Genomic DNA, 20,769 nt, shown 5'->3' with positions numbered 1-20,769 from the left:
TCATTAATCTTCCACCATAGGTGGCCTCCTAATCCTGCCTAATGAGAGGGCCGGCCCTGGATCCGTCCCAATGTGTTCTCCAATCTCATTAAACATTTTAGAAAAAGCAGTGGTGGAAAATGTACCCAATTGTCGTACTTCAGTAAAAGTAAAGATACCTTCACAGAAAATGACTCAAGTATTAGTGAGTCACCCAGTAAAAGTCTTAAAGTATTTGGTTTTAAATATACTTAAGTATCGAAACTAAATGTAATTGTTAAAAAGTAAAAGTAAAAATCATTTCAAATTCCTTATATTAAGCAAACCTTATGGCACAATTTAATTTTGTCTTTTATTTACGGACAGCCAGGGGCACACTCCAACACTCCAACATAATTTACAAACCAAGCATTTGTGTTTAGTGAGTACGTCAGATCACAGACAGTATGACCAGGCATGTTCTCTTGATAAGTGTGTGTATTGGACCATTTTCATGTACTGCTAAGCATTCAAAATGTAACAAGTACTTTTGGGTGTCAGGGAAAATGTATGGAGTAAAAAGTACATTATTTTATTTTGGAATATAGTGAAGTAAAAGTAAAAGTAGTCAAAAAATATAAATAGTAAAGTACAGATACCCCCCAAAATTGTAGTACTTTAAGGTATTTTTTACTTAAGTACTTTACACCACTGAGAAAAAGGATGTAATTTTACTTGTAGGGGGAGGGTGCTAGAGTTTTGAAAGCAGGGGTGCCAATAATTTTGACCCCTATCTATATTTTAGTTATTTAGTAGACACTTTATCCAGAGCGACTTATAGGAGCTGTAAGGGTTAAGTGCCTTGCTCAAGGGTAGATCAACACTTTTTTTACCTAGTTGGCTCAGAGATTCAAACCAACGACCTTTCGGTTTTTGGTCCAAGACTCTTAACCACTAGGCTACCTGCTGCCCTGCTATCTTTTTTAGATTTATTTGTATTACTTTTTAAACAAAATCTCTTTCTCTGAGCAATTGTATTAGTATAAAATAATCTAATTTCCCCATTTTGTTATGCAATATAGCTCAGTATTTGATATGTTTATTTTATAGTCTTTTTTGCTCATCTTTATCAAGGGTGCCAATAAATATGGACATGATTCTTGATGTATATATGTTATAAATGCCTCAAGAGCTTAGTTCAACTGTCTTACCCCATCAGAACCCAGAACATAAACTTCTTATAGTCCAATGTTTGTAACAAAGTAAACGTAAACCAACACTGTTTAGCCTCAAAACATGGTAGAAACTGTCATTTTGATATCACGGATGGTCACTCCTTGCAACAATAGCTCTCAATTTGAATTTGATCGTGGTTACATTTCTCCATAAACAACGGCGGAGTGAGTGCTTTGTCATTGTTTCAATTAAGGATTCCATCTTTAAGTGACAAAGGTTTCTTGATTACTCAAAAGGTCTTCCAACCCTGACTCTGCTAGTCAGCCATTAAACAAAATGGCTGTGGCAATTGCTCTTTACATATAAGCGTCTTGAGTGAGGAAGTAATAGACAGAGGTACAGTATAATAATAACTTCTAATTTGGGTTGATAAAAAAAAAGCGATACTACAGTATGACACTGGTTCAATCCCGGGCTGTGTCACAACCAGCCGTGATCGGGAGTCCCATAGGGCGGCGCACAATTGGCCCAGCGTTGTTGGGGTTAGGGAAGGGTTTGGCCGGAGTAGGCCGTCATTGTAAATAAGAATTGGTTCGTAACTGACTTGCCTAGTTAAATAAAGGTTAAATAAAGGTTAAATAAAAATCAAACATTTATGTTTATATTGACTTGACCTGTAGCTAAATTGTCATTTAGAATAAGGTACAAAAATAACCTTATTTGAGTGTAGGTCTTCATGTCTAAGAAATGTTTAGTTACCTTTGTCGAACCATCTTGGAAATATAGCAGACAATTAAGACTTCATTTTTGGCTTTTACTACTTCTATAATAGACTGTGCTGAAGTTTCTATAATCCTAAATTGAGATCCATGCATGACGTTTTCTCCCATTGAGATAATGTGATAATTATGTGGAAGTCTAAGTTATGTAAAGGTAGTATTCATCGTAGGCATAACAAAGAATGGGAATATTTCCAGAAAATGTAAAAAACTTTCCTTCCAAACCAATGTTATTTTAGAAATAAAAACATATAAACATATAATTCAAATGTTCCAAAATAATAATAAATTCCTAGCACATTTACAAATTCTCAAAGTTTCCTGGAATTTGGAAAAATTTACAAAAAAATGACACCCCTAATTTGGCTATAAGCCCACATAACCAATACATTAGGGTGCAGTAAATCCATGACTTGACATTCCTGCTATAGAGACTTATGCATGTTAATGCGTATGTCTCATTAAGTATTTTGTATATGAAAGTCTTCTTTAAAGTGTTTAAGGTTAGTCTTGGAGTTCTTTTCAATTTTGATGTCCTTGTGGAAGGTGGTCCATTTGGATATTGTCCATTTGGAGTCCACGATTGTAGTAGGCAGAACCATCATATTTCAAGTCCACAGGCTCAGTGTTGTTCAGTTGTAGAACTAGGAGTGAGAAACAGAGATGTGAAATTTTGCATGGCCGATAGGATAACAGGTGCTTTCCTATTATTGTTCCAGTCCTATCAGATAGAAAATATGCCAGGAAATCCTAAAAGGGAAATATCTCCAAGGGAACTTCCTACCTGGGTCTGAGGGGATTTCCTCAACAAGCTTCCTGTGTGTGAAATCCCGTTGGCCTCTCCTTCTCAGGATGACATAGACCACCATCGCCACGAAGCACACTGCCACTCCTATGCCCAGGACGGCAGCCCATGCCTCACTCCTCTTCTTGTTCTGCACTGCATCTGAGGCCAAGCCTTTAAAAATACATTTATCAAAAAGAATACATGAAAAATAGGGAAATACATTGCAAATACAACATTCTAATATTGGTGCAATTCTAATATATGGTGCAATAAATGTTGTCTGGGATGATATATTTCTGTATTTCAAAATATTCTTCCAGTTACACTTTATTTGGATAATTCCATATACTGTATATTATATACAGATGGTCATACTATCAACAAAGTGTCTGTTGATAAGCAAATACTTCCGAAGGTTACGTTTAGGGTTAGGGATAGGTTTATAATAAGGGTTAGGGTAAGAGTTAAGGTTAGGGTTAGTGGATAGTAAGATGAAATGTTGTTGACAGTTGTTGAACATCGACAAACCATATACAGTACAAACCATCTACTTGTGACTATCCAAATAAAGTACCATTCTTCCTATAATTGAGGGCAAAATGTGTTTAAAAATAAATGTAAGAAAGGATATAGAGCACCCTTTTACATGAGTAGTCTCAACTCAATAAACAGTACTATTTCCCAGCCATGTAATTACGCCACCACAATCAGTGCAAAAACCATGCGTGAAAATAACAGGTTTTATTGCAATTCAGTAAAGGTTTTCCATCTATGTCACGCCATGACCATAGAGAGCCCTTTTATTTCTCTATTTTGGTTAGGTCAGGGTGTGATTTGGGTGGGCATTCTAGATTTTTTATTTCTATGTTCTATTCTATATTTTCTATTTCTTTGTGTTTGGCCGAGTATGGTTCCTAATCAGAGGCAGCTGTCTATCATTGTCTCTGATTGGGAATCATACTTAGGCAGCCCTTTTTCCCACCTTCAGTTGTGGGATTTTGTTTTTGTATAGCTGTTAGAAGCCTGCAAGACTTTTCGTTCATTGTGTTGTTTATTGTTTTGCCTTGGTCTACCCATAACGATAAACGTTACAATCTATTTAATCATGTTGAACCAATTAGTGAAACCAATAATTAACCAATGTCATTCAAATGAAGTGTAAAGTGTATCAGTATTTCATTGTCATTTCATGTAATTGTGAAATTACCACGGAAGGGATACAGTACTTTCAGAAAGTATTCACACCCCTTGACTTTTTCCACATTTTGTTCTCTTACAGCCTGAATTTAAATTGGATTAAATTGAGATTTTGATTCACTGATCTACACACAATACCCATAATGTCAAAGTGAAATTTAGTTTTTTTATTTTTTTTAACAAATTAATAACTAATTTAAAGCTGAAATGTCTTGAGTCAATATTCAACCTCTGTTATGGCAAGCCTAATTAAGAAATTGCTGCATTTTGCATTTATATTTTTGTTCAGTGTAGTTACTCCACAATACTAACTTAAATCACAAAGCAAGAAGAAGGAAGCCTGTGCAGAATAAAAAATATTCCAAAACATGTTTCCAATAAGGCACTAAAGTAATACTGCTAAAAATGTGGTAAAGAAATGAACTTTTGTCCTGAATACAAAGCATTATGTTTGGGGCAAATCCAACATAACACATCACTGAGTACCACTCTTCATATTTTCAAGCATGGTAGTGGCTGCATCATTTTATTGGTATGCTTGTCATCGGCAAGGACTAGGGAGTTATTTAGGATACAAATAAATGGAATAGAGCTAAACGCAGACAAAATCCTAGAGGAAACCTGTTTCAGTCTGCTTTCCACCAGACACTGGGAGACACATTCACCTTTCAGCAGGACAATAACCTAAAACACAAGGCCAAAACACTGGAGTTGCTTACCAAGATGACATGTCATTTTTTCTGAGTGGCCTGATTACAGTTTTGACTTAAATCGGCTTAAAAATATCTATGACAAGACTTGAAAACAGCAGTCTAGCAATGATCAACAATCAATTTGACAGAGCTTGAAGAATTTTACAATCCAGGTGTGCAAAGCTCTTAGAGACTTATCCAGAAAGACTCACAGCTGTCATTGCCAAAGGTGATTCTAATACGAATTGAATCAGGGGGGTTGAACTAGTGTTTCATTTTGCATATATATATTGCATATATATATTTTTTTATCAAATTTTTCTTCCGCCTTGAGTATTGTGTGTGGATTGTTGACTAAATTGACAATTAAATACATTTTTATCGCACTTTGCAACATAACAAAATATGTAAAAAAGTGAAGGTGTGTGAATACTTTCTGAAGGCACTGTATGTAAAACATTTGACCAACATGATTTATTAAATGATGCTCTCCCTGAATCCCTGATTGAATTACGTTAACCAACCCCGTTAGAGGAAAAGCATTATGGCTGAAATGCAGTTACAGGCTGTGCTAGTTCTGCTAATGTAATGATAAAAATTCAGTTCCTTATGCCTTGGATCCAGCACCCAGGTTGTACTCATTAATTTTGTGACTTTTATTGATAAAAATGCCACGAAAAGATAAAGCAAAGAGGACTATGGATTGTTTGTGTTACCCATGGAAACCTGATTACCATAAAACTACTGTCTCCTTGGGCATAATGTGGTTTGTGGTATGCGAAGATGAGATCTAACTATTCCAAGGGCAGTTTTGATACAACTTTATACAACTAAATGAAAAGTACCAGACTAGTCAATATGTTAATAAGATTAACAACATGTTTACTATGAACAACAGTTTCCCCTCTTCGAATAAGCTTTCATAATCTCAGTCATCACATTTGGAAATTCAAATGTTTACTTCCCTGACATCTTATCTGAAGACCAAGCTTGTTAACCTTACTTGCGTTTCTATTTTCTCACAACACCTTTGATTTTATAAAAAGGAGCACACCCTGCATTTACATTAGAATAAAGTGGGGTAATTATATTCATGTGTCACACGTTTCGTCAAAATATTGTTTTGGATGTTTAAGCCTGACTCCCGACTAAATGCAATGTCGATTGGCACTGATGAAGAAGTGCATTATAGTTGCTTGGAAAAACATTGACATTTCTAAAGGAGGCAAATAATTAGTAGGAAAACCTTTTGTCATCATTGTGATGTCGTCAGATTAACATTAGATGTAGTATTACATTAGCTAGCTAGCTAAGATTGTGGAGAGAGCATCCGATTTTATCTAGCTAACTCTAGAATTGCTAGGTATTTTTTATGAACTGCTAGCTAATGGCAACATTGCCATCTGTCTAAAGTAAATTTGGTATTTGGTATTTTTTGGTATTTTATTAGGATCCCGATTAGCTGTTGCTGAAGTAGCAGCTCCTCTTAACGGTGTTCACACAAAACATGACATAATACAGAACATCAATAGAAAAGAACAGCTCAAGGACTGAACTACACAATTTTGAAATAAGAAAATAAGAACAAAATAAGAACACGTTGTGTTGAAGAACCCGTTTTGGTTCCAGGTAGAACCCTCTGTGGCAAGGGTTTTACATGGAACCCAAAAGACTTATACCTGGAACCAAAAGGGATTCTTCAAAGGGTTCTCCTATGCGGACAGCCGAATAATCCTTTTAGGTTCTAGATAGCACCTTTTTTTCTAAGAATGTAGTGTAATTTAGACTAAACAGTCACCGTTTGGAATGACTGGGCACCATTTGACTTTTGGGGGCCACTATGACTGAGGTCTTTTTAGAATGTAGACTAAAAAAATGAGTGGTTCATCAAGGGTTCTTCTAAGATCCTCAAAGTTCATCAAAGAACCTTATGGTTCTTGCCACTGAAAAATGCCAACAAAAAGGTTCTTCCAAGAACCACATAGGAGGTTGGGTTCATAGAGGAACCGCTTTAGTTGTTGGGGGTTCTTGCAGGAACCTAACTACCCAACTGAAACATTTGGAATTGAATTTGAGATGACAGCAGGTGCAGGCATTTAACTGAAAAATTGAAAGATCTCCTCAATTTAAGGTAAGGTTTATCCCTAGTATGATCTAAATTTATATTATTTTATGATTATACTGTCTATCTTTCATAATTGTGCAAATGGCTGCTTGCCACTTTGTCCCTTTTTACAATTCTTTCTAAGACAGAAAATGGACACAATTCAATGGATATCAATCAACAAAGAGGTAAGAATATGTTAAAGGATATAGCAGCATTGGGCATGACTGAACTGCGTAGTTATTTGTGTTTGTTGTTGTGTATACAATTAGTAGTGGTTTGCCTCATAATGTTATGCAGATCACATGTATCATCTACAATTTAAATTTTAATTCATGGTTTCTCTAAAACATTATAGGACAGTCACAACAGCCATCTTCCTCATCCTTTACCTCTTCAATAAAGATCCCAGAGCCCTCTCTCTACATTATGGACAAGGTACGTGTATGAAAACCTTTGTCAAAGGTGAACCGTTTTCATTCACATTTACCACAAAAACCAAGGTATGTTTTGTTAATCATCTGTAGAATTATATATGTTTTTGGTATTCACAAACTTCACCCTCCCTACACCTCTGATGAATATAACAGGAAACCTGTTTGATCATTCTGGCTATGGATAACCTACAGAGGACACCAACATCAACACACCAGAGTCATTTTAAAGGGTTCTTCAAATAATTTAGGGGTTAATTAATCAATTTGAAGAACCCCTAAAGGATCCTCCAGGAACCTTTTATGTTTAGTGTAACAATGGCGTGATGCTACCAAGTGACGGAGGGTCAATCCATGAATAGAGAAAATATGATCTAGGTCCAGATATTGTCTACTTTTGTGTGACATGGTTGTGTGAAACTCTACACCTTTTCACTCCATGTTCCCTAAAGGAAAGGTAATTAGCCATTATGGGTTGTCAATAGATTAATAAACATTGCATAAAAAGACTGTGATGCATAACTAATAAGCTGTACTGTCCATGGAAAATATGTTAAGGTTCATGCAAATGTGGTAAACAAATGGGTCAAACCAGCCACAGTCTAAACAAATCACTGGCTGAAATGTATTACATTTACATTTAAGTCATTTAGTAGACGCTCTTATCCAGAGCGACTTACAAATTGGTGCATTCACCTTATGATATCCAGTGGAACAACCACTTTACAATAGTGCATCTAAATATTTTAAGGGGGGGGGGGGGGGGGTTAGAAGGATTACTTTATCCTATCCTAGGTATTCCTTAAAGAGGTGGGGTTTCAGGTGTCTCCGGAAGGTGGTGATTGACTCCGCTGTCCTGGCGTCGTGAGGGAGCTTGTTCCACCATTGGGGTGCCAGAGCAGCGAACAGTTTTGACTGGGCTGAGCGGGAACTGTGCTTCCTCAGAGGTAGGGGGGCCAGCAGGCCAGAGGTGGATGAACGCAGTGCCCTTGTTTGGGTGTAGGGCCTGATCAGAGGCTGAATGTATGGAGGTGCCGTTCCCTTCACAGCTCCGTAGGCAATCACCATGGTCTATGTATGATGAGGTCTTCTCAAAGGTAACACTGTTTTTCGGTACCCATTTCCAAGAATTTATAGTTTGATAGATGTAGTTACTACATATTCAAATCCACGACTGGACCTGGCAAATAATGTGTAAGTGTTTGAAAAGGATGTAATTGAGTTTGAATTACAAGAGGAACTATTCGTACATCATTTATAACCTATCAAAATTTGGGATATCCTCCTTTAATGAATCACCCACTCAAATAAACCCTTGTTTAGTATGTTAGAAACTGGAAAGCAGTACTCTCACGCCCTGTATGGCAGCAACGAACCTCAGCTACTGACCCCCTCCTTCCTGTAGCCACGCTAACATAGGGGTCTTTTGTCCCCTGAAGAAGGTGTTTGTAATGGAAGCCTCCACTCACTGTGGGCATGCAAATATTTTCTGAAACTCTACCCTACCCAGCCGGTTACAGAAGGGGAGTTTGTGTTTTGACTTTTTTTTTTACAAGTAACAAAAAAGAAAAGAGATCCGTCAAATGTGGGTCAGGGAGAGACTGGAAAGAAAGCGTTGTGTAAAAAAGACGATGATATAACATAAGTGCCCTTTGAGTGTTGTTGGGTATTGTGTTACTCTATAACTAGGTCCCTCCTATGTTCAAATCTCATACTCAGTGGCTATTTGTAAATTGTGACTGCTCTGTCTGGTTGCTGACTCATTCATTAATGCCTCTCCTAAAACATTTAAAACAATATCACAATGGTTAAATGAAGTAAACACACCCAAATTTTAATTGTTGTGATCTCTTGGTATCTCCCTAAAAGTTGTTACAGGCTCACTTGAACAAGCAAGCAAGTAAGTAGGTTATAGGCGCACACAGCAGTTCCCTCGAGACAAAGAGTTTACCAGATACTTAGACAGTGGAACACTGTCTCCTCACCTCTCGCAGAGTTGCTTCCTGAAGCGGCACCAGATTCCATCGTGGCTGTTATTGTGCTGGCACCTGTGGTTGTTGTAGTTTCTGGGATGATTTTGGCAGTTGTAGTCCCAGGGGAGTCCAAGGGAAGCTTTGTGGAGGGGGAAGCTGTGGATGGTTCACTGGATGGCTCCGGTACTGCAGTCGTTACATTATGGAAGTCCTCTGTACTGTTGGTTACCCTGTTCTCAGCATCAGGATCTGGACCAGTCTGTTCTGTGCTATTGGTGTCTGGAGCTGTGGTAGTCTCGTTTAATTCAGTGTAATTGGACATGGAATTAGAGCCATTTGAATTTTCTGTGATTGCAGTAGTGGTGGTAGTTTGGAATCTACTGTCCTCTCCGGTTGCATTGGAAACTTGGCTTGAGTTTAAGGCGACACTCACTGGGGGTTCTGGTGCAACAGTGGTTTCTGGAGGTTCCTCTACTGTAGCATCTGGCAACCCTGGTGGCATTGTGGTGCCAATTGTCACACCACCTGAAGTCTCATTTGTGTCCTGGATGTTGACCTGGTCCCCATTAAATGACATGGAGCCGTTTGCGAATACCCCAGCAGAGTCATCTGTTGACTCAGTACCCTCCAGAGTCATATCAGCAATGTCATTGAACTGAGCTTGTGACGTCTTGTTTTGCTTGGTTTTGACCAATTGACGAGGCCAACTTTGATCAATCGTCCGTCCTGGAGAGTCTGTTGGTGCCTGGAGCAAGGCCACATGAATACCTTGCAGTTGCAGAAGCAAAACAGCACTGATGATTGCGTAAAGGTCCATATCCTGTCTCTCTCGTTCCTGTTCTGAACAACAATCAACATGTTAACAAAAAATTGTTGTTAGATACATTGAGTCAAGGTTGGTTCTCCACAAATGTCAAATCTATTTTCTTAATTATCCCATTTTGGCTCGAATGTCCCATGGTCTGCAGGCCACTATTGATTATAAACAGAGAATATACAGTAATGTAAATAATTTTTCTTAAGCAACCAGTCACCAACAATTAAAGAAATGTATGAATAGTTAAACTGATAAAGGCCAGATAAGGACTTTATGAATTCCTAAGGTTCCCACATAGTATTTCATATTCTCCATGTTCTGAAACAATTGCTCACCCTATACTACAAAAAAAGCAAGCTCTCTATGGGTGATAGATTGATTTGACTTTATTGTTATCTTTTAATATAATTATAATCTATTCATACCAATCCAGGAGATAAAGTGTTGATGCTATCAGTTTAGCTTTGATTGTCACGTCCTGACCATAGAAAGCTGTTATTTTCTATGGTAGAGTAGGTCAGGGCGTGACAGGGGGTTTTCTAGTTTAGTTTTTCTATGTTGTTATGTTCTAGTTTTGTATTTCTATGTTGGGTTTTGTTTGGGACGATCTCCAATTAGAGGCAGCTGGTCATCGTTGTCTCTAATTGGAGATCATACTTAAGTAGGTGTTTTTCCCACCTGGGTTTGTGGGAAATTGTTTTTGAGTTAGTGTATGTTTCAACTCTGCGTCACGGTTTGTTGTTTTTGTTCGTTCAGTTTATTGTGTATGTATTGCATAGTTTCACAGTGAAAATAAAAATGTGGAACGACACACACGCTGCACTTTGGTCCGCTCCTTCCTACGACAGCAGTGACATTGATCTACATTTTGATAAGGCTGACTCAGGGTCAGGAGGACAATTATTTCCCCTGAATAGAAGCAAATGTTTTTCTAATCAAATCTCACAGAACTTGTATTATAGAGAGTCTGCCAACTCAGTTTTGGGGACAATAGACTAAATGAATACCAATGCAATAATCATTCAGGGTGTAACTATGGGGAGACTCCCATGTACTTTAGTTGAGTCAGTCTGGGATGAACAGCGATATTGCCTGTTGGCATACTAAATACACATTCAGCAGCGTTGTCAAAACACACATGAATGTCTACCTAGCATTTCCTCTTCAGAAATATCCTTAAAGCCAAGTGTTGATTAGGTTTTGATAGCATGATAGAAATAATAACATATCTGAAATAATGTATTCTGTCTGTTGGGACTACTTATCTTACTTTATTTTATTTACATTTAAACATAGAGAAAGTGTCATGATTAACTCAGTTATTGTAGACCATCTTTTTGCCGAAATGTTATCCTCTTTCAATCACTCTGAGTATCTTTGTGTTAGGTTTGTGTGCTCTTCCAACTTTACATATTTGGTTTGGTAAGAATAAAGTTGGGTTGACACCATTTGAGTCCCCTCAGCAAATTATGCAAAAAACCCATATACACTTGACAATTACTTTAATCTGCATTAATAAAACAATAGTCTGGAAGAGATGACACATGTACATTGGTTTGCCTGACTGGTGGACAACTACTAAGTACAACTTTAACCCACCAACACCTCAATATGATCATTCTGTTTCATTTGAAAGTGGTATGGCATTTGCAATCGGACGGATTTTCCTCATTCATTTTGGTGGCGTTATCATTTTCCTAATCAAACTGTAAGTCTGTAACCTTACAAAAATACCAAACACATATAAGTGTCACACAATTCAACGTCTACCATACATCTCCCATACAGAAGAAATTGTGAAATAGCTCTACATGACTAAAATCACGATCACCACGTACCTTTTTCTGGTGCTTGGTCAGGTGGTTACAGCTAACAGGTGTGCGGAATGCAGTGAGATCGCTCAGTGAAACAGCCAGCGTATGAGAGAGAGGGAACAATAGGCTAGGGAAGGGGGAGGGCAGGGCAGGGCAGTGCAGGGTATTCAGATCAGAACAACCAGGAACCTGTTCTACCTGATTTTACACCTGACACAAACACACCCTGACATCCAGACAATCCCTAAATGGTAATATGGAATTGGAATTGGCTATAGGGTAACTAAGGTTATTTAGACATGTTTTACGGCTTATCTTTTGTGTTCCTGAGATGTACACTGCACATCAGTTTATTTCAGTTCAGTTTGGTTTCCAGGTGTGCAGCACCTGAATTCCCCCTTTGGGCGGAGCATCCGCCCCCAGGTCCTCGGGAACATTCCTCCCTTGTGATTGTGGAATGGCTTCTGTCGTCATGGCAACAAAAGGGCAGTACAACGTTCATCAAATCAAATCAAATGTTAGTCAAATGCGCCGCATACAACAGGTGTCGACATTACAGTGAAATGCTTACTTACGAGCCCCTAACCAACAATGCAGTATAAAAAAAAATATGAGTAAGAATAAGAAATAAAAGTAACAAGTAATTAAAGAGCAGCAGTAAAATAATAATAGCGAGACTATACACAGGGTGTACCGGTACAGAGTCAATGTGCGGGGGACCCGGTTAATTGAGGTAATATGTACATGTAGATAGACTTATTAAAGTGACTATACATAGATGATAACAACAGAGTAGCAGCGGTGTAAAGGGGGAGGGGGGGGCAATGCAAATAGTCTGGGTAGCCATTTGATTAGCTGTTCAGGAGTCTCATGGCTTGGGGTAGAAGCTATTTAGAAACCTCTTGGACCTAGACTTGGCGCTCCGGTACCGCTTGCCGTGCGGTAGCAGAGAGAACAGTCTATGACTAGGGTTGCTGGAGTCTTTGACAATTTTTAGGGCCTTTCTCTGACACCGCCTGGTATTCACAAAGGCCATCGTGCCCACAGAAGAGCAGCATGACCATGGAAGTCCATACAATATGTTAAGGCCATAAACTACCCAAATCCAAGATATAAAATAAATGTCTGGCCAGAAAATAAAACCCTGAGCAGCCTTCCTCTGACATCGCCTGGTGTAGAGGTCCTGGATGGCAGGAAGCTTGGCCCCAGTGATGTACTGGGCCGTATGCACTGCCCTCTGTAGTGCCTTGCGATCGGAGGCCAAATCTTTTCAGTCTGCTGAGGGGGAATAGGTTTTGTCGTGCCCTCTTCACGACTGTCTTGGTGTGCTTGGACTATGTTAGTTTGTTGGTGATGTGGACACCAAGGAACTTGAAGCTCTCAACCTACTCCACTACAGCCACGTCGATGAGAATGGGGTCGTGCTAGGTCCTCTTTTTCCTGTAGTCCACAATCATCTCCTTCGTTTTGATCACATTGAGGGAGAGGTTGTTGTCCTGGCACCATACGGCCAGGTCTCTGACCTCCTCCCTATAGGCTGTCTCGTCGTTGTCGGTGATCAGGCCTACCACTGTTGTGTCATCGGCAAACTTAATGATGGTGTTGGAGCTGTGCCTGGCCGTGCAGCCATGAGTGAACAGGGAGTACAAGAGGGGACTGAGCACGCACCCCTGAGGGGCCCATGTGTTGAGGATCAGCGTGGCAGATGTGTTGTTACCTACCCTTACCACCTGGGGGTGGCCCGACAGGAAGTCCAGGATCCAGTTTCAGAGGGAGGGGTTTAGTCCCAGGGTCTTTAGCTTATTGATGAGCTTTGAGGGCACTATGGTGTTGAACGCTGCGCTGTAGTCAATGAATAGCATTCTCACAGAGGTGTTCCTTTTGTCCAGGTGTTAAAGAGAAGTGTGGAGTGCAATAGAGATTGCATCACCTGTGGATCTGTTAGGGTGGAATGCAAATTGGATGGGTCTAGGGATTCTGGGATAATGGGGTTGATGTGAGCCATGACCAGCATTTCAAAGCACTTCATGACTACAGACGTGAGTGCTAAGGGTCAGTCGTCATTTAGGCAGGTTACCTTAGTGTTCTTGGGCACAGGCACTATGGTGGTCTGCTTAAAACTTGTTGGTATTACAGACTCGGACAGGGAGAGGTTGAAAATGTCAGTGAAGACACTTACCAGTTGGTCAGCGCATGCTCGCAGTACACGTCCTGGTAATCCATCTGGCCCTGCGGCCTTGCAAATGTTGACCTGTTTAAAGGTCTTACTCACATCGGCTGTGGAGAGCATGATCACACAGTCTTCCGGAACATCTGGTGCGCTCATGCATGTTTCAGTGCTATTTGCCTCGAAGCAAGCATAGAAGTAGTTTAGCTCATCTGGTTGGCTCATGTCACTGGGCAGCTCTGGGCTGTGCTTCCCTTTGTAGTCCTGTATTGACGTTTTGCCTGTTTGATGGTTCGTCAGAGGGATTTCTTATAAGCTTCTGGGTTAGAGTCCCGCTCCTTGAAAGCAGCAGCTCTAGCCTTTAGCTAAGTGAGGATGTTGTCTGTAATCCATGGCTTCTGGTTGGGGTATGTATGTACGGTCATTGTGGGGACGACGAATTGTGGGGACGACGAATTATTGATGAAGCCAATGACTGATGTGGTGTACTCCTCAACGCCATCGGAGGAATCCCGAAACATATTCCAGTCTGTGCTAGCAAAACAGTCCTGTAGCTTAGCATCTGTTTCATCTGACCACTTTTTTATTGATCGAGTCACTGGTGCTTCCTGCTTTAATTTTTGCTTGTAAGCAGGAATCAGGAGGATAGAATTATGGTCAGATTTGCCAAATGGAGGGGAAAGGAGAGCTTTGAATGCATCTCTGTGTGTGGAGTAAAGGTGGTCCAGAGTTTTTTCCCCTCTGGTTGCACATTTAACATGCTGATAGAAATTTGGTAAGACGGATTTAAGTTTCCCTGCATTAAAGTCCCCGGCTACTAGGAGCGCCGCCTTTGGGTAAGCGTTTTCCTGTTTGCTTATAGCGGAATACAGCTCATTCAGTGCTGTCTTAGTGCCAGCATCAGTCTGTAGTGGTATGTAGACAGCTACGAAAAATACAGATGAAAACTCTCTAGGTAGATAGTGTGGTCCACAGCTTATCATGAAATACTCTACCTCAGGCGAGCAAAACTTCGAGACTTCCTTAGATATCGTGCACCAGCTGATATTTACAAAAATACATAGTCCGCCGCCCCTTGTCTTACCAGACGCCGCTGTTCTGTCCTGCCGATACAGCGTATACCCATTCAGCTGTATGTTGATAATGTTGTCATTCAGCCACGGCTCCGTGAAGCATAAGATATTACAGTTTTGAATGTCCCGTTGATAGTTCAATCTTCCGCGTAGGTCATCGATTTTATTTTCCAATGATTGCACGTTTGTTAGCAGAATGGAAGGAAGTGGGGGTTTATTCGATCGCCTACGAATTCTCAGAAGGCAGCCCGCCCTCTGGCCTCTTTTTCTCCGCCTTCTCTTCACGCAAATGACGGGGATCTGGGCCTGTTCCTGAGTAAGCAGTATGTCATTCACATCAGATTTGTCCTGTTTAAATTTGTTTAAATACATTTTATTTTGTTGTTGTTGTTGTTGTTTCTCTGTAATACTACTAGCCACCTATCAATTTTATGAAGCTGACTTTAGCTAGACCAGATTGGGAACCTATCTCCCAACCTTATACCAAGAAGCCATTTCAGGCTATCAATCAAGTTAGAATAGCTAGTAGCCAGTCTAACTATTTTAGCTGGCATGCCTGCTTGCAAGGTTGATAGACTTTAGAAAAGCAAGCAGTAACTACATAAAAAAAACATTCACATTCCTTTCAATCTTTTACCCAGATATTTGCAGAGAAGCATATTTTGTTTCTTTAAAAAAAGAACCACCAGTCAGGAGGATACAGACAGCACAAGAGGTATAATTAGATATGCAGAAAAACATACATATTTTTACATTAAGTATGATGATTAGGGCTCTAGATTGCAGGAAAATGCTAAATTCTCCCTCCGGACCACCCCACAGCTATCCTAAGGTGTTTGGGTGGGAAGCATGACGCCGCTGACTGTGTTCATAAATTCTAAGTGGCCCATTTACTTGAGAAAATTCAGTAACAAAGGAGGCTGCTTCAGTAAACAGGCACTACATTGAGTTCTATTTTTAAATGCTGCCTGTGAAAAATATTATGGTAATACTTATCCTTAATTTGCCCTTATTATACCTATATAAATACAAAGTAACAACTGTAGTAACGACATTGGAGTTAGTTATAATCGCTTTATTGTTGCATGGTACTAGAGTCTAACTTATGGTAATAGAATATAGCTTATTACACAAGTGTAACAAAGACAGTGTAATTACAAATCAATATGCTTTTATTGAATAGAATAAAATGAAGATTATTCTGTAAGAAGTAAGATTATTCAGCATTACCAATGGAAACCTGATTACCATTTAGGACCCTGGGATATATTAGAGTTTTTCATTTCACAATAGTAGCCTTATCCAAGGGTTGTCAAATGTGTTTATAAGGGTTTTGAACATCTGGCATATAGTCAGTGAAAGTGAATAAGTTCAAATTGAGCTGTAAATTGCTCTTGGAAGGCACATGGCATTTATAGTCCAACTATGAAGCAGAAATATCTCATAACCCTGCCATGGGATGTTGTTACGTGTACATTCTACGCACATTTTACATACATGTTTTTTTTGACAGTAGTTACATAGCAAGAATAAAGTAATTTGATATACATTACATCTAGATAGATAGTACTTATACATTATAAATTGTATTTTAAGTCATAACTGTTACAGAACATGAGCTTTTAAACCCACACCTCGGCTACTTTCAGTCCATCCCACCTATCTTCGCAAACCGCCTCTTATGATTTACATGTCAGTATTGATGGAAAGTGACATGGAATTAATGAAAGGGTTGGAGGGATGGATTTTTCAGGCTTGTCTCACCCAAAGACAAAGATAAGATAAGATGAACTTTATTGTCCCTGAGGGGTATTTTGTCTTAGTGCTGCTGCTTCCACATTAAATATATCACATAATACAAATCATATAATACAACAATATTGCAATAGGTTAAGAACACTCATCAGATGAACTGTAAAGGGCACGCCTTCCCATACATACAGTACACACATGCCCATGCACACACACACCCACCCACCCACCCACACAAAAGTCAATGAGCCAATGGAAGGGACACTGACTCTGTGTTCAGTTTCCACATGATTTCAGATGATTGCCTACTGTGCAGGTTCCAGTTATTCCCATCTCTCCTTATCCTACATCTAACCTCTCTATCGTGATGCTTAGCAATGTCACTTTGGTGATGCTCATTTTGATGGAAATCGCAATTTTTTAAGATAGGGCCTTTAATTATAAGGTGTCCTGAAATAGTGGTTTGCTCTATTACACTGTTTTTAAGCGTTAACTGCTTTCCACATAGTCACTTTGAATAATAATCATCATCATTTTCCATGTCCTCCGCCGGTATGAATTCCTACTTTTCCTATGTCTCACCAGTATGAAATTCTATACCGCCACCAGATGTCAGCGCTAACCAACGTACTAATAGGCAAGGGAAATATCAGTAAGCTGGACGTCAGTATACACTTTTCAAACGCGTTTATGCGTCTCATTTTCTATTCACAGTTCAAAGGAAAACGAATCACTTTTCGGTTCGATTCATGTCCTTGAGAGAGATAAATCATTTATCACCCAATATGTTTTAGTAGAACTGTTCACTCGTGGTCTACGCTTGCTCATGGATCTCTAGAAGTAAAATGCTGGCGCTATTACTAAGTCAATCATGCACAAATGTTTTATTCAGTTGAATGACACCCTTTGGATTGGTATTCCTAGTAGAAGCGCGCTGTGAATTCCTTTTAAAGCATATTTCAGTCTAAAATAGACTGATGTTATATCTAACATTTAAGTCTTCTTATTAAACAATGGTGTTATTGTTGCTGTAAGACTCATTTGTTATCCTCATATAACATAATTCAACTTCTGTGGGTAATTATATTGAAACATCATAGGCTAAGTATTAAGCTCTACAAGTCCCCAATATGCTATTAATTATAGCATAAGGAACATGTTGAATTACGATCATTATAATCATCTAAATATCATTGTAAAATAAACATAATTCTTAAGGTCCATAAGCCTTGCAATAACTGATTTGTAATTGATTTAGTTAGATCATCTTAAATGAATATCCTGTTTATTGTGTTCTGGAGTGTTTCCTGGGATGTCTTCATAAAACAGATCATGGCTTGTGGTGATCTTTGAGCAGCTGAAACTGGGTCATATTCATAAGGGCATACGATGGAAAACATTTTGAAACGTTTTGCAACGGAAAACAAAATGAGTGTTTCTTAGGTAGTTCCTCCCTGTTTCAGTCCATTTTCTTCAATATGGTGCCTTATGAATACCACCCAGGATTCTCCAGAAGGACTTTAGCAGACACAGAGTAGGCCTGTCAACATGTTTAGAACAGACCACTGTGCAGCAACAACATATGGAGTGGAGCAGCAAGGTCTGGAGAGAGAGGCCTGGAGAAGGAGAGGAATTCCTCTGTGATGACATCACTGCCTAGCCATTATCGGAGATCAGACCGTTTGAGAGGAGAGAGAGAGAGATGGGAAAGATTACAAAATATCCAACAAAGGATTTCAGTGGCCTAATTTCCTCATTTTTGTGAAGATATTTATTGGAACAATATTACAGTTAATCTTGTTGTGGAAATGGGTCACTGGGACTACTTCCCTATTCTACTCTTCACCACATGTTAAAATTATGTTTTCTCAATGACATTCAAATCAGCATTGAAAAAAGGCGCAAATTTAACTTTGTTCCCCATGAGCGAGTCTGATCACAATTCAGAGACCACTATGATGACACACGAAATGTGTTTGACGGATCGCGGGAAAGAGCAGGAATAGGCTTTAGTAGGCTACAATCCAAGCTATGTCTTCCAATGGTGCGACTGCTGTCGCCATCCAAAGATTATCCAGACAGTAGTGGTGTAGTCTACGGCGATACGGATTTCACTTATTATTGATATCTACATAGAGCATTGATGTGAATCACACTGCTGCTCTCTCATTTAGCTATATGCGCCTTACGGATTGTGGTTGTTGTGGATGGCTGTTCACACATCTCAATGTGTATTTGAACCCAACAATGGTTGAATTCAAGAAGTTTAAGCTGCCGATAATCAATGTTTTTGAAACCTTTGGACAGCCAGTGAAAAATGCGCTCTTGCAACAGCTGCATAGTGTGGATCCAAGACCATGGAATGAAAGTGGGGCTTTTATTGCTCAATCTAATTGATGATAATAAATAAAAAATCCATAGGCCTTATGGACACATGCTCAAACTTAAACATTTTTTATAGACTTAAAGGGGCAATCCGTAGTTACTACATCTATTTTTGGACTTATAAGCTATATATACAGTACCAGGCAAAAGTTTGGACACGCCTACTCATTCAAGGTTTTTTCTTTATTTTTACTATTTTCTACATTGACAAATAATAGTGAATACATCAAAACTATGAAATAACACATAAGGAATCATGTAGTAACCAAAAAAGTGTTAAACAAATCAAAATATATTTTAGATTTTAGATTTTTCAATGTAGCCACCCTTTGTCTTGATTACAACTTTGCACACTCTTGTCAAAGCCTGCCATTCCATGAGCCAGAATTTATTTTTCAACTCGAAACAATGAGCCCAATCAGTCCTCCATAAACAACAGAGTATGGCTGGCTAATAAGTCCTTAGTTTTGGGTTCATGCTCAGGTATAACAAGACATTTTTTTAATTATCTGCTGAAATTGTTGCAACCCATATTACTAACCTGTTCAACCTCTCTTTCGTATCGTCTGAGATTCCAAAAGATTGGAAAGCTGCCGCGGTCATCCCCCTCTTCAAAGGGGGAGACACTCTAGACCCAAATTGCTACAGACCTATATCTATCCTACCCTGCCTTTCTAAGGTCTTCGAAAGCCAAGTCAACAAACAGACCACTTCGAATCCCACCGTACCTTCTCCGCCACGCAATCTGGTTTCAGAGCTGGTCATGGGTGCACCTCAGCCACGCTCAAGGTCCTAAACGATATCATAACCACCATCGATAAGAGACATTACTGTGCAGCCGTATTCATCGACCTGGCCAAGGCTTTCGACTCTGTCAATCACCACATTCTTATTGGCAGACTGAACAGCCTTGGTTTCTCAAATGATTGCCTCGCCTGGTTCACCAACGACTTTTCTGATAGAGTTCAGTGTGTCAAATCGGAGGGCCTATTGTCCGGACCTCTTGCAGTCTCTATGGGGGTGCCACAGGGTTCAATTCTCGGGCCGACCCTCTTCTCTGTACACATCAATGATGTCGCTCTCGCTGCTGATGATTCTCTGATCCACCTCTACGCAGACGACACCATTCTGTATACTTCTGGCCCTTCTTTGGACACTGTGTTAACTAACCTCCAAACGAGCTTCAATGCCATACAACATGCCATACAACTTCCGTGGCCTCCAACTGCTCTTAAATGCAAGTAAATCTAAGTGCATGCTCTTCAACCGATCACTGCTGCACCTGCCCGCCCGTCCAGCATCACTACTCTGGACAGTTCTGACTTAGAATATGTGGACAACTACAAATACCTAGGTGTCTGGCTAGACTGTAAACTCTCCTTCCAGACTCATATTAAGCATCTCCAATCCAAAATTAAATCTAGAATCGGCTTCCTATTTCGCAACAAAGCATCCTTCACTCATGCAGCCAAACATACCCTCGTAAAACTGACCATCCCTACCGATCCTCGACTTCGGCAATGTCATCTATAAAATAGCCTCCAACACTCTACTCAACAAATTGGATGCAGTTTATCACAGTGCCATCCGTTTTGTCACCAAAGTCCCATATATTACCCACCACTGCGACCTGTACCACCACCCGACCAGTTTTCTGTAAC

General features: G+C 39.6%; 1 protein-coding gene across 2 annotated transcripts; it reads right to left on the bottom strand.

The window, feature by feature from the left end:
• Nucleotides 1-312: 312 nt before the first annotated feature.
• LOC106587093 (uncharacterized) lies at nucleotides 313-11,870 on the bottom strand. 2 transcript variants are annotated; one of them, XM_045708678.2, is made up of 4 exons: nucleotides 11,756-11,870; nucleotides 9,113-9,940; nucleotides 2,698-2,871; nucleotides 313-2,557 (listed from the first exon to the last, which is right to left on the bottom strand). In XM_045708678.2, the coding sequence occupies exons 2-4, from the start codon at nucleotides 9,915-9,917 to the stop codon at nucleotides 2,436-2,438; spliced, it is 1,101 nt and encodes a 366-aa protein (XP_045564634.1). In that variant the 5' UTR covers nucleotides 9,918-9,940; nucleotides 11,756-11,870; the 3' UTR covers nucleotides 313-2,435. The 2 variants fall into 2 exon arrangements, with proteins under 2 accessions (XP_045564634.1, XP_014030528.1); XM_014175053.3 differs by having other exon boundaries at nucleotides 9,113-9,935; nucleotides 11,756-11,843.
• Nucleotides 11,871-20,769: the final 8,899 nt, after the last annotated feature.

The sequence above is a fragment of the Salmo salar genome, chromosome 26 (assembly GCF_965601325.2).
Source record: "Salmo salar chromosome 26, fSalSal1, whole genome shotgun sequence".
In the NCBI taxonomy this organism is placed as follows: domain Eukaryota; kingdom Metazoa; phylum Chordata; class Actinopteri; order Salmoniformes; family Salmonidae; genus Salmo; species Salmo salar.
The sequence above is the reverse complement of the archived record's forward strand: the minus strand, read 5'-3'. Positions and strand labels throughout refer to the sequence as shown.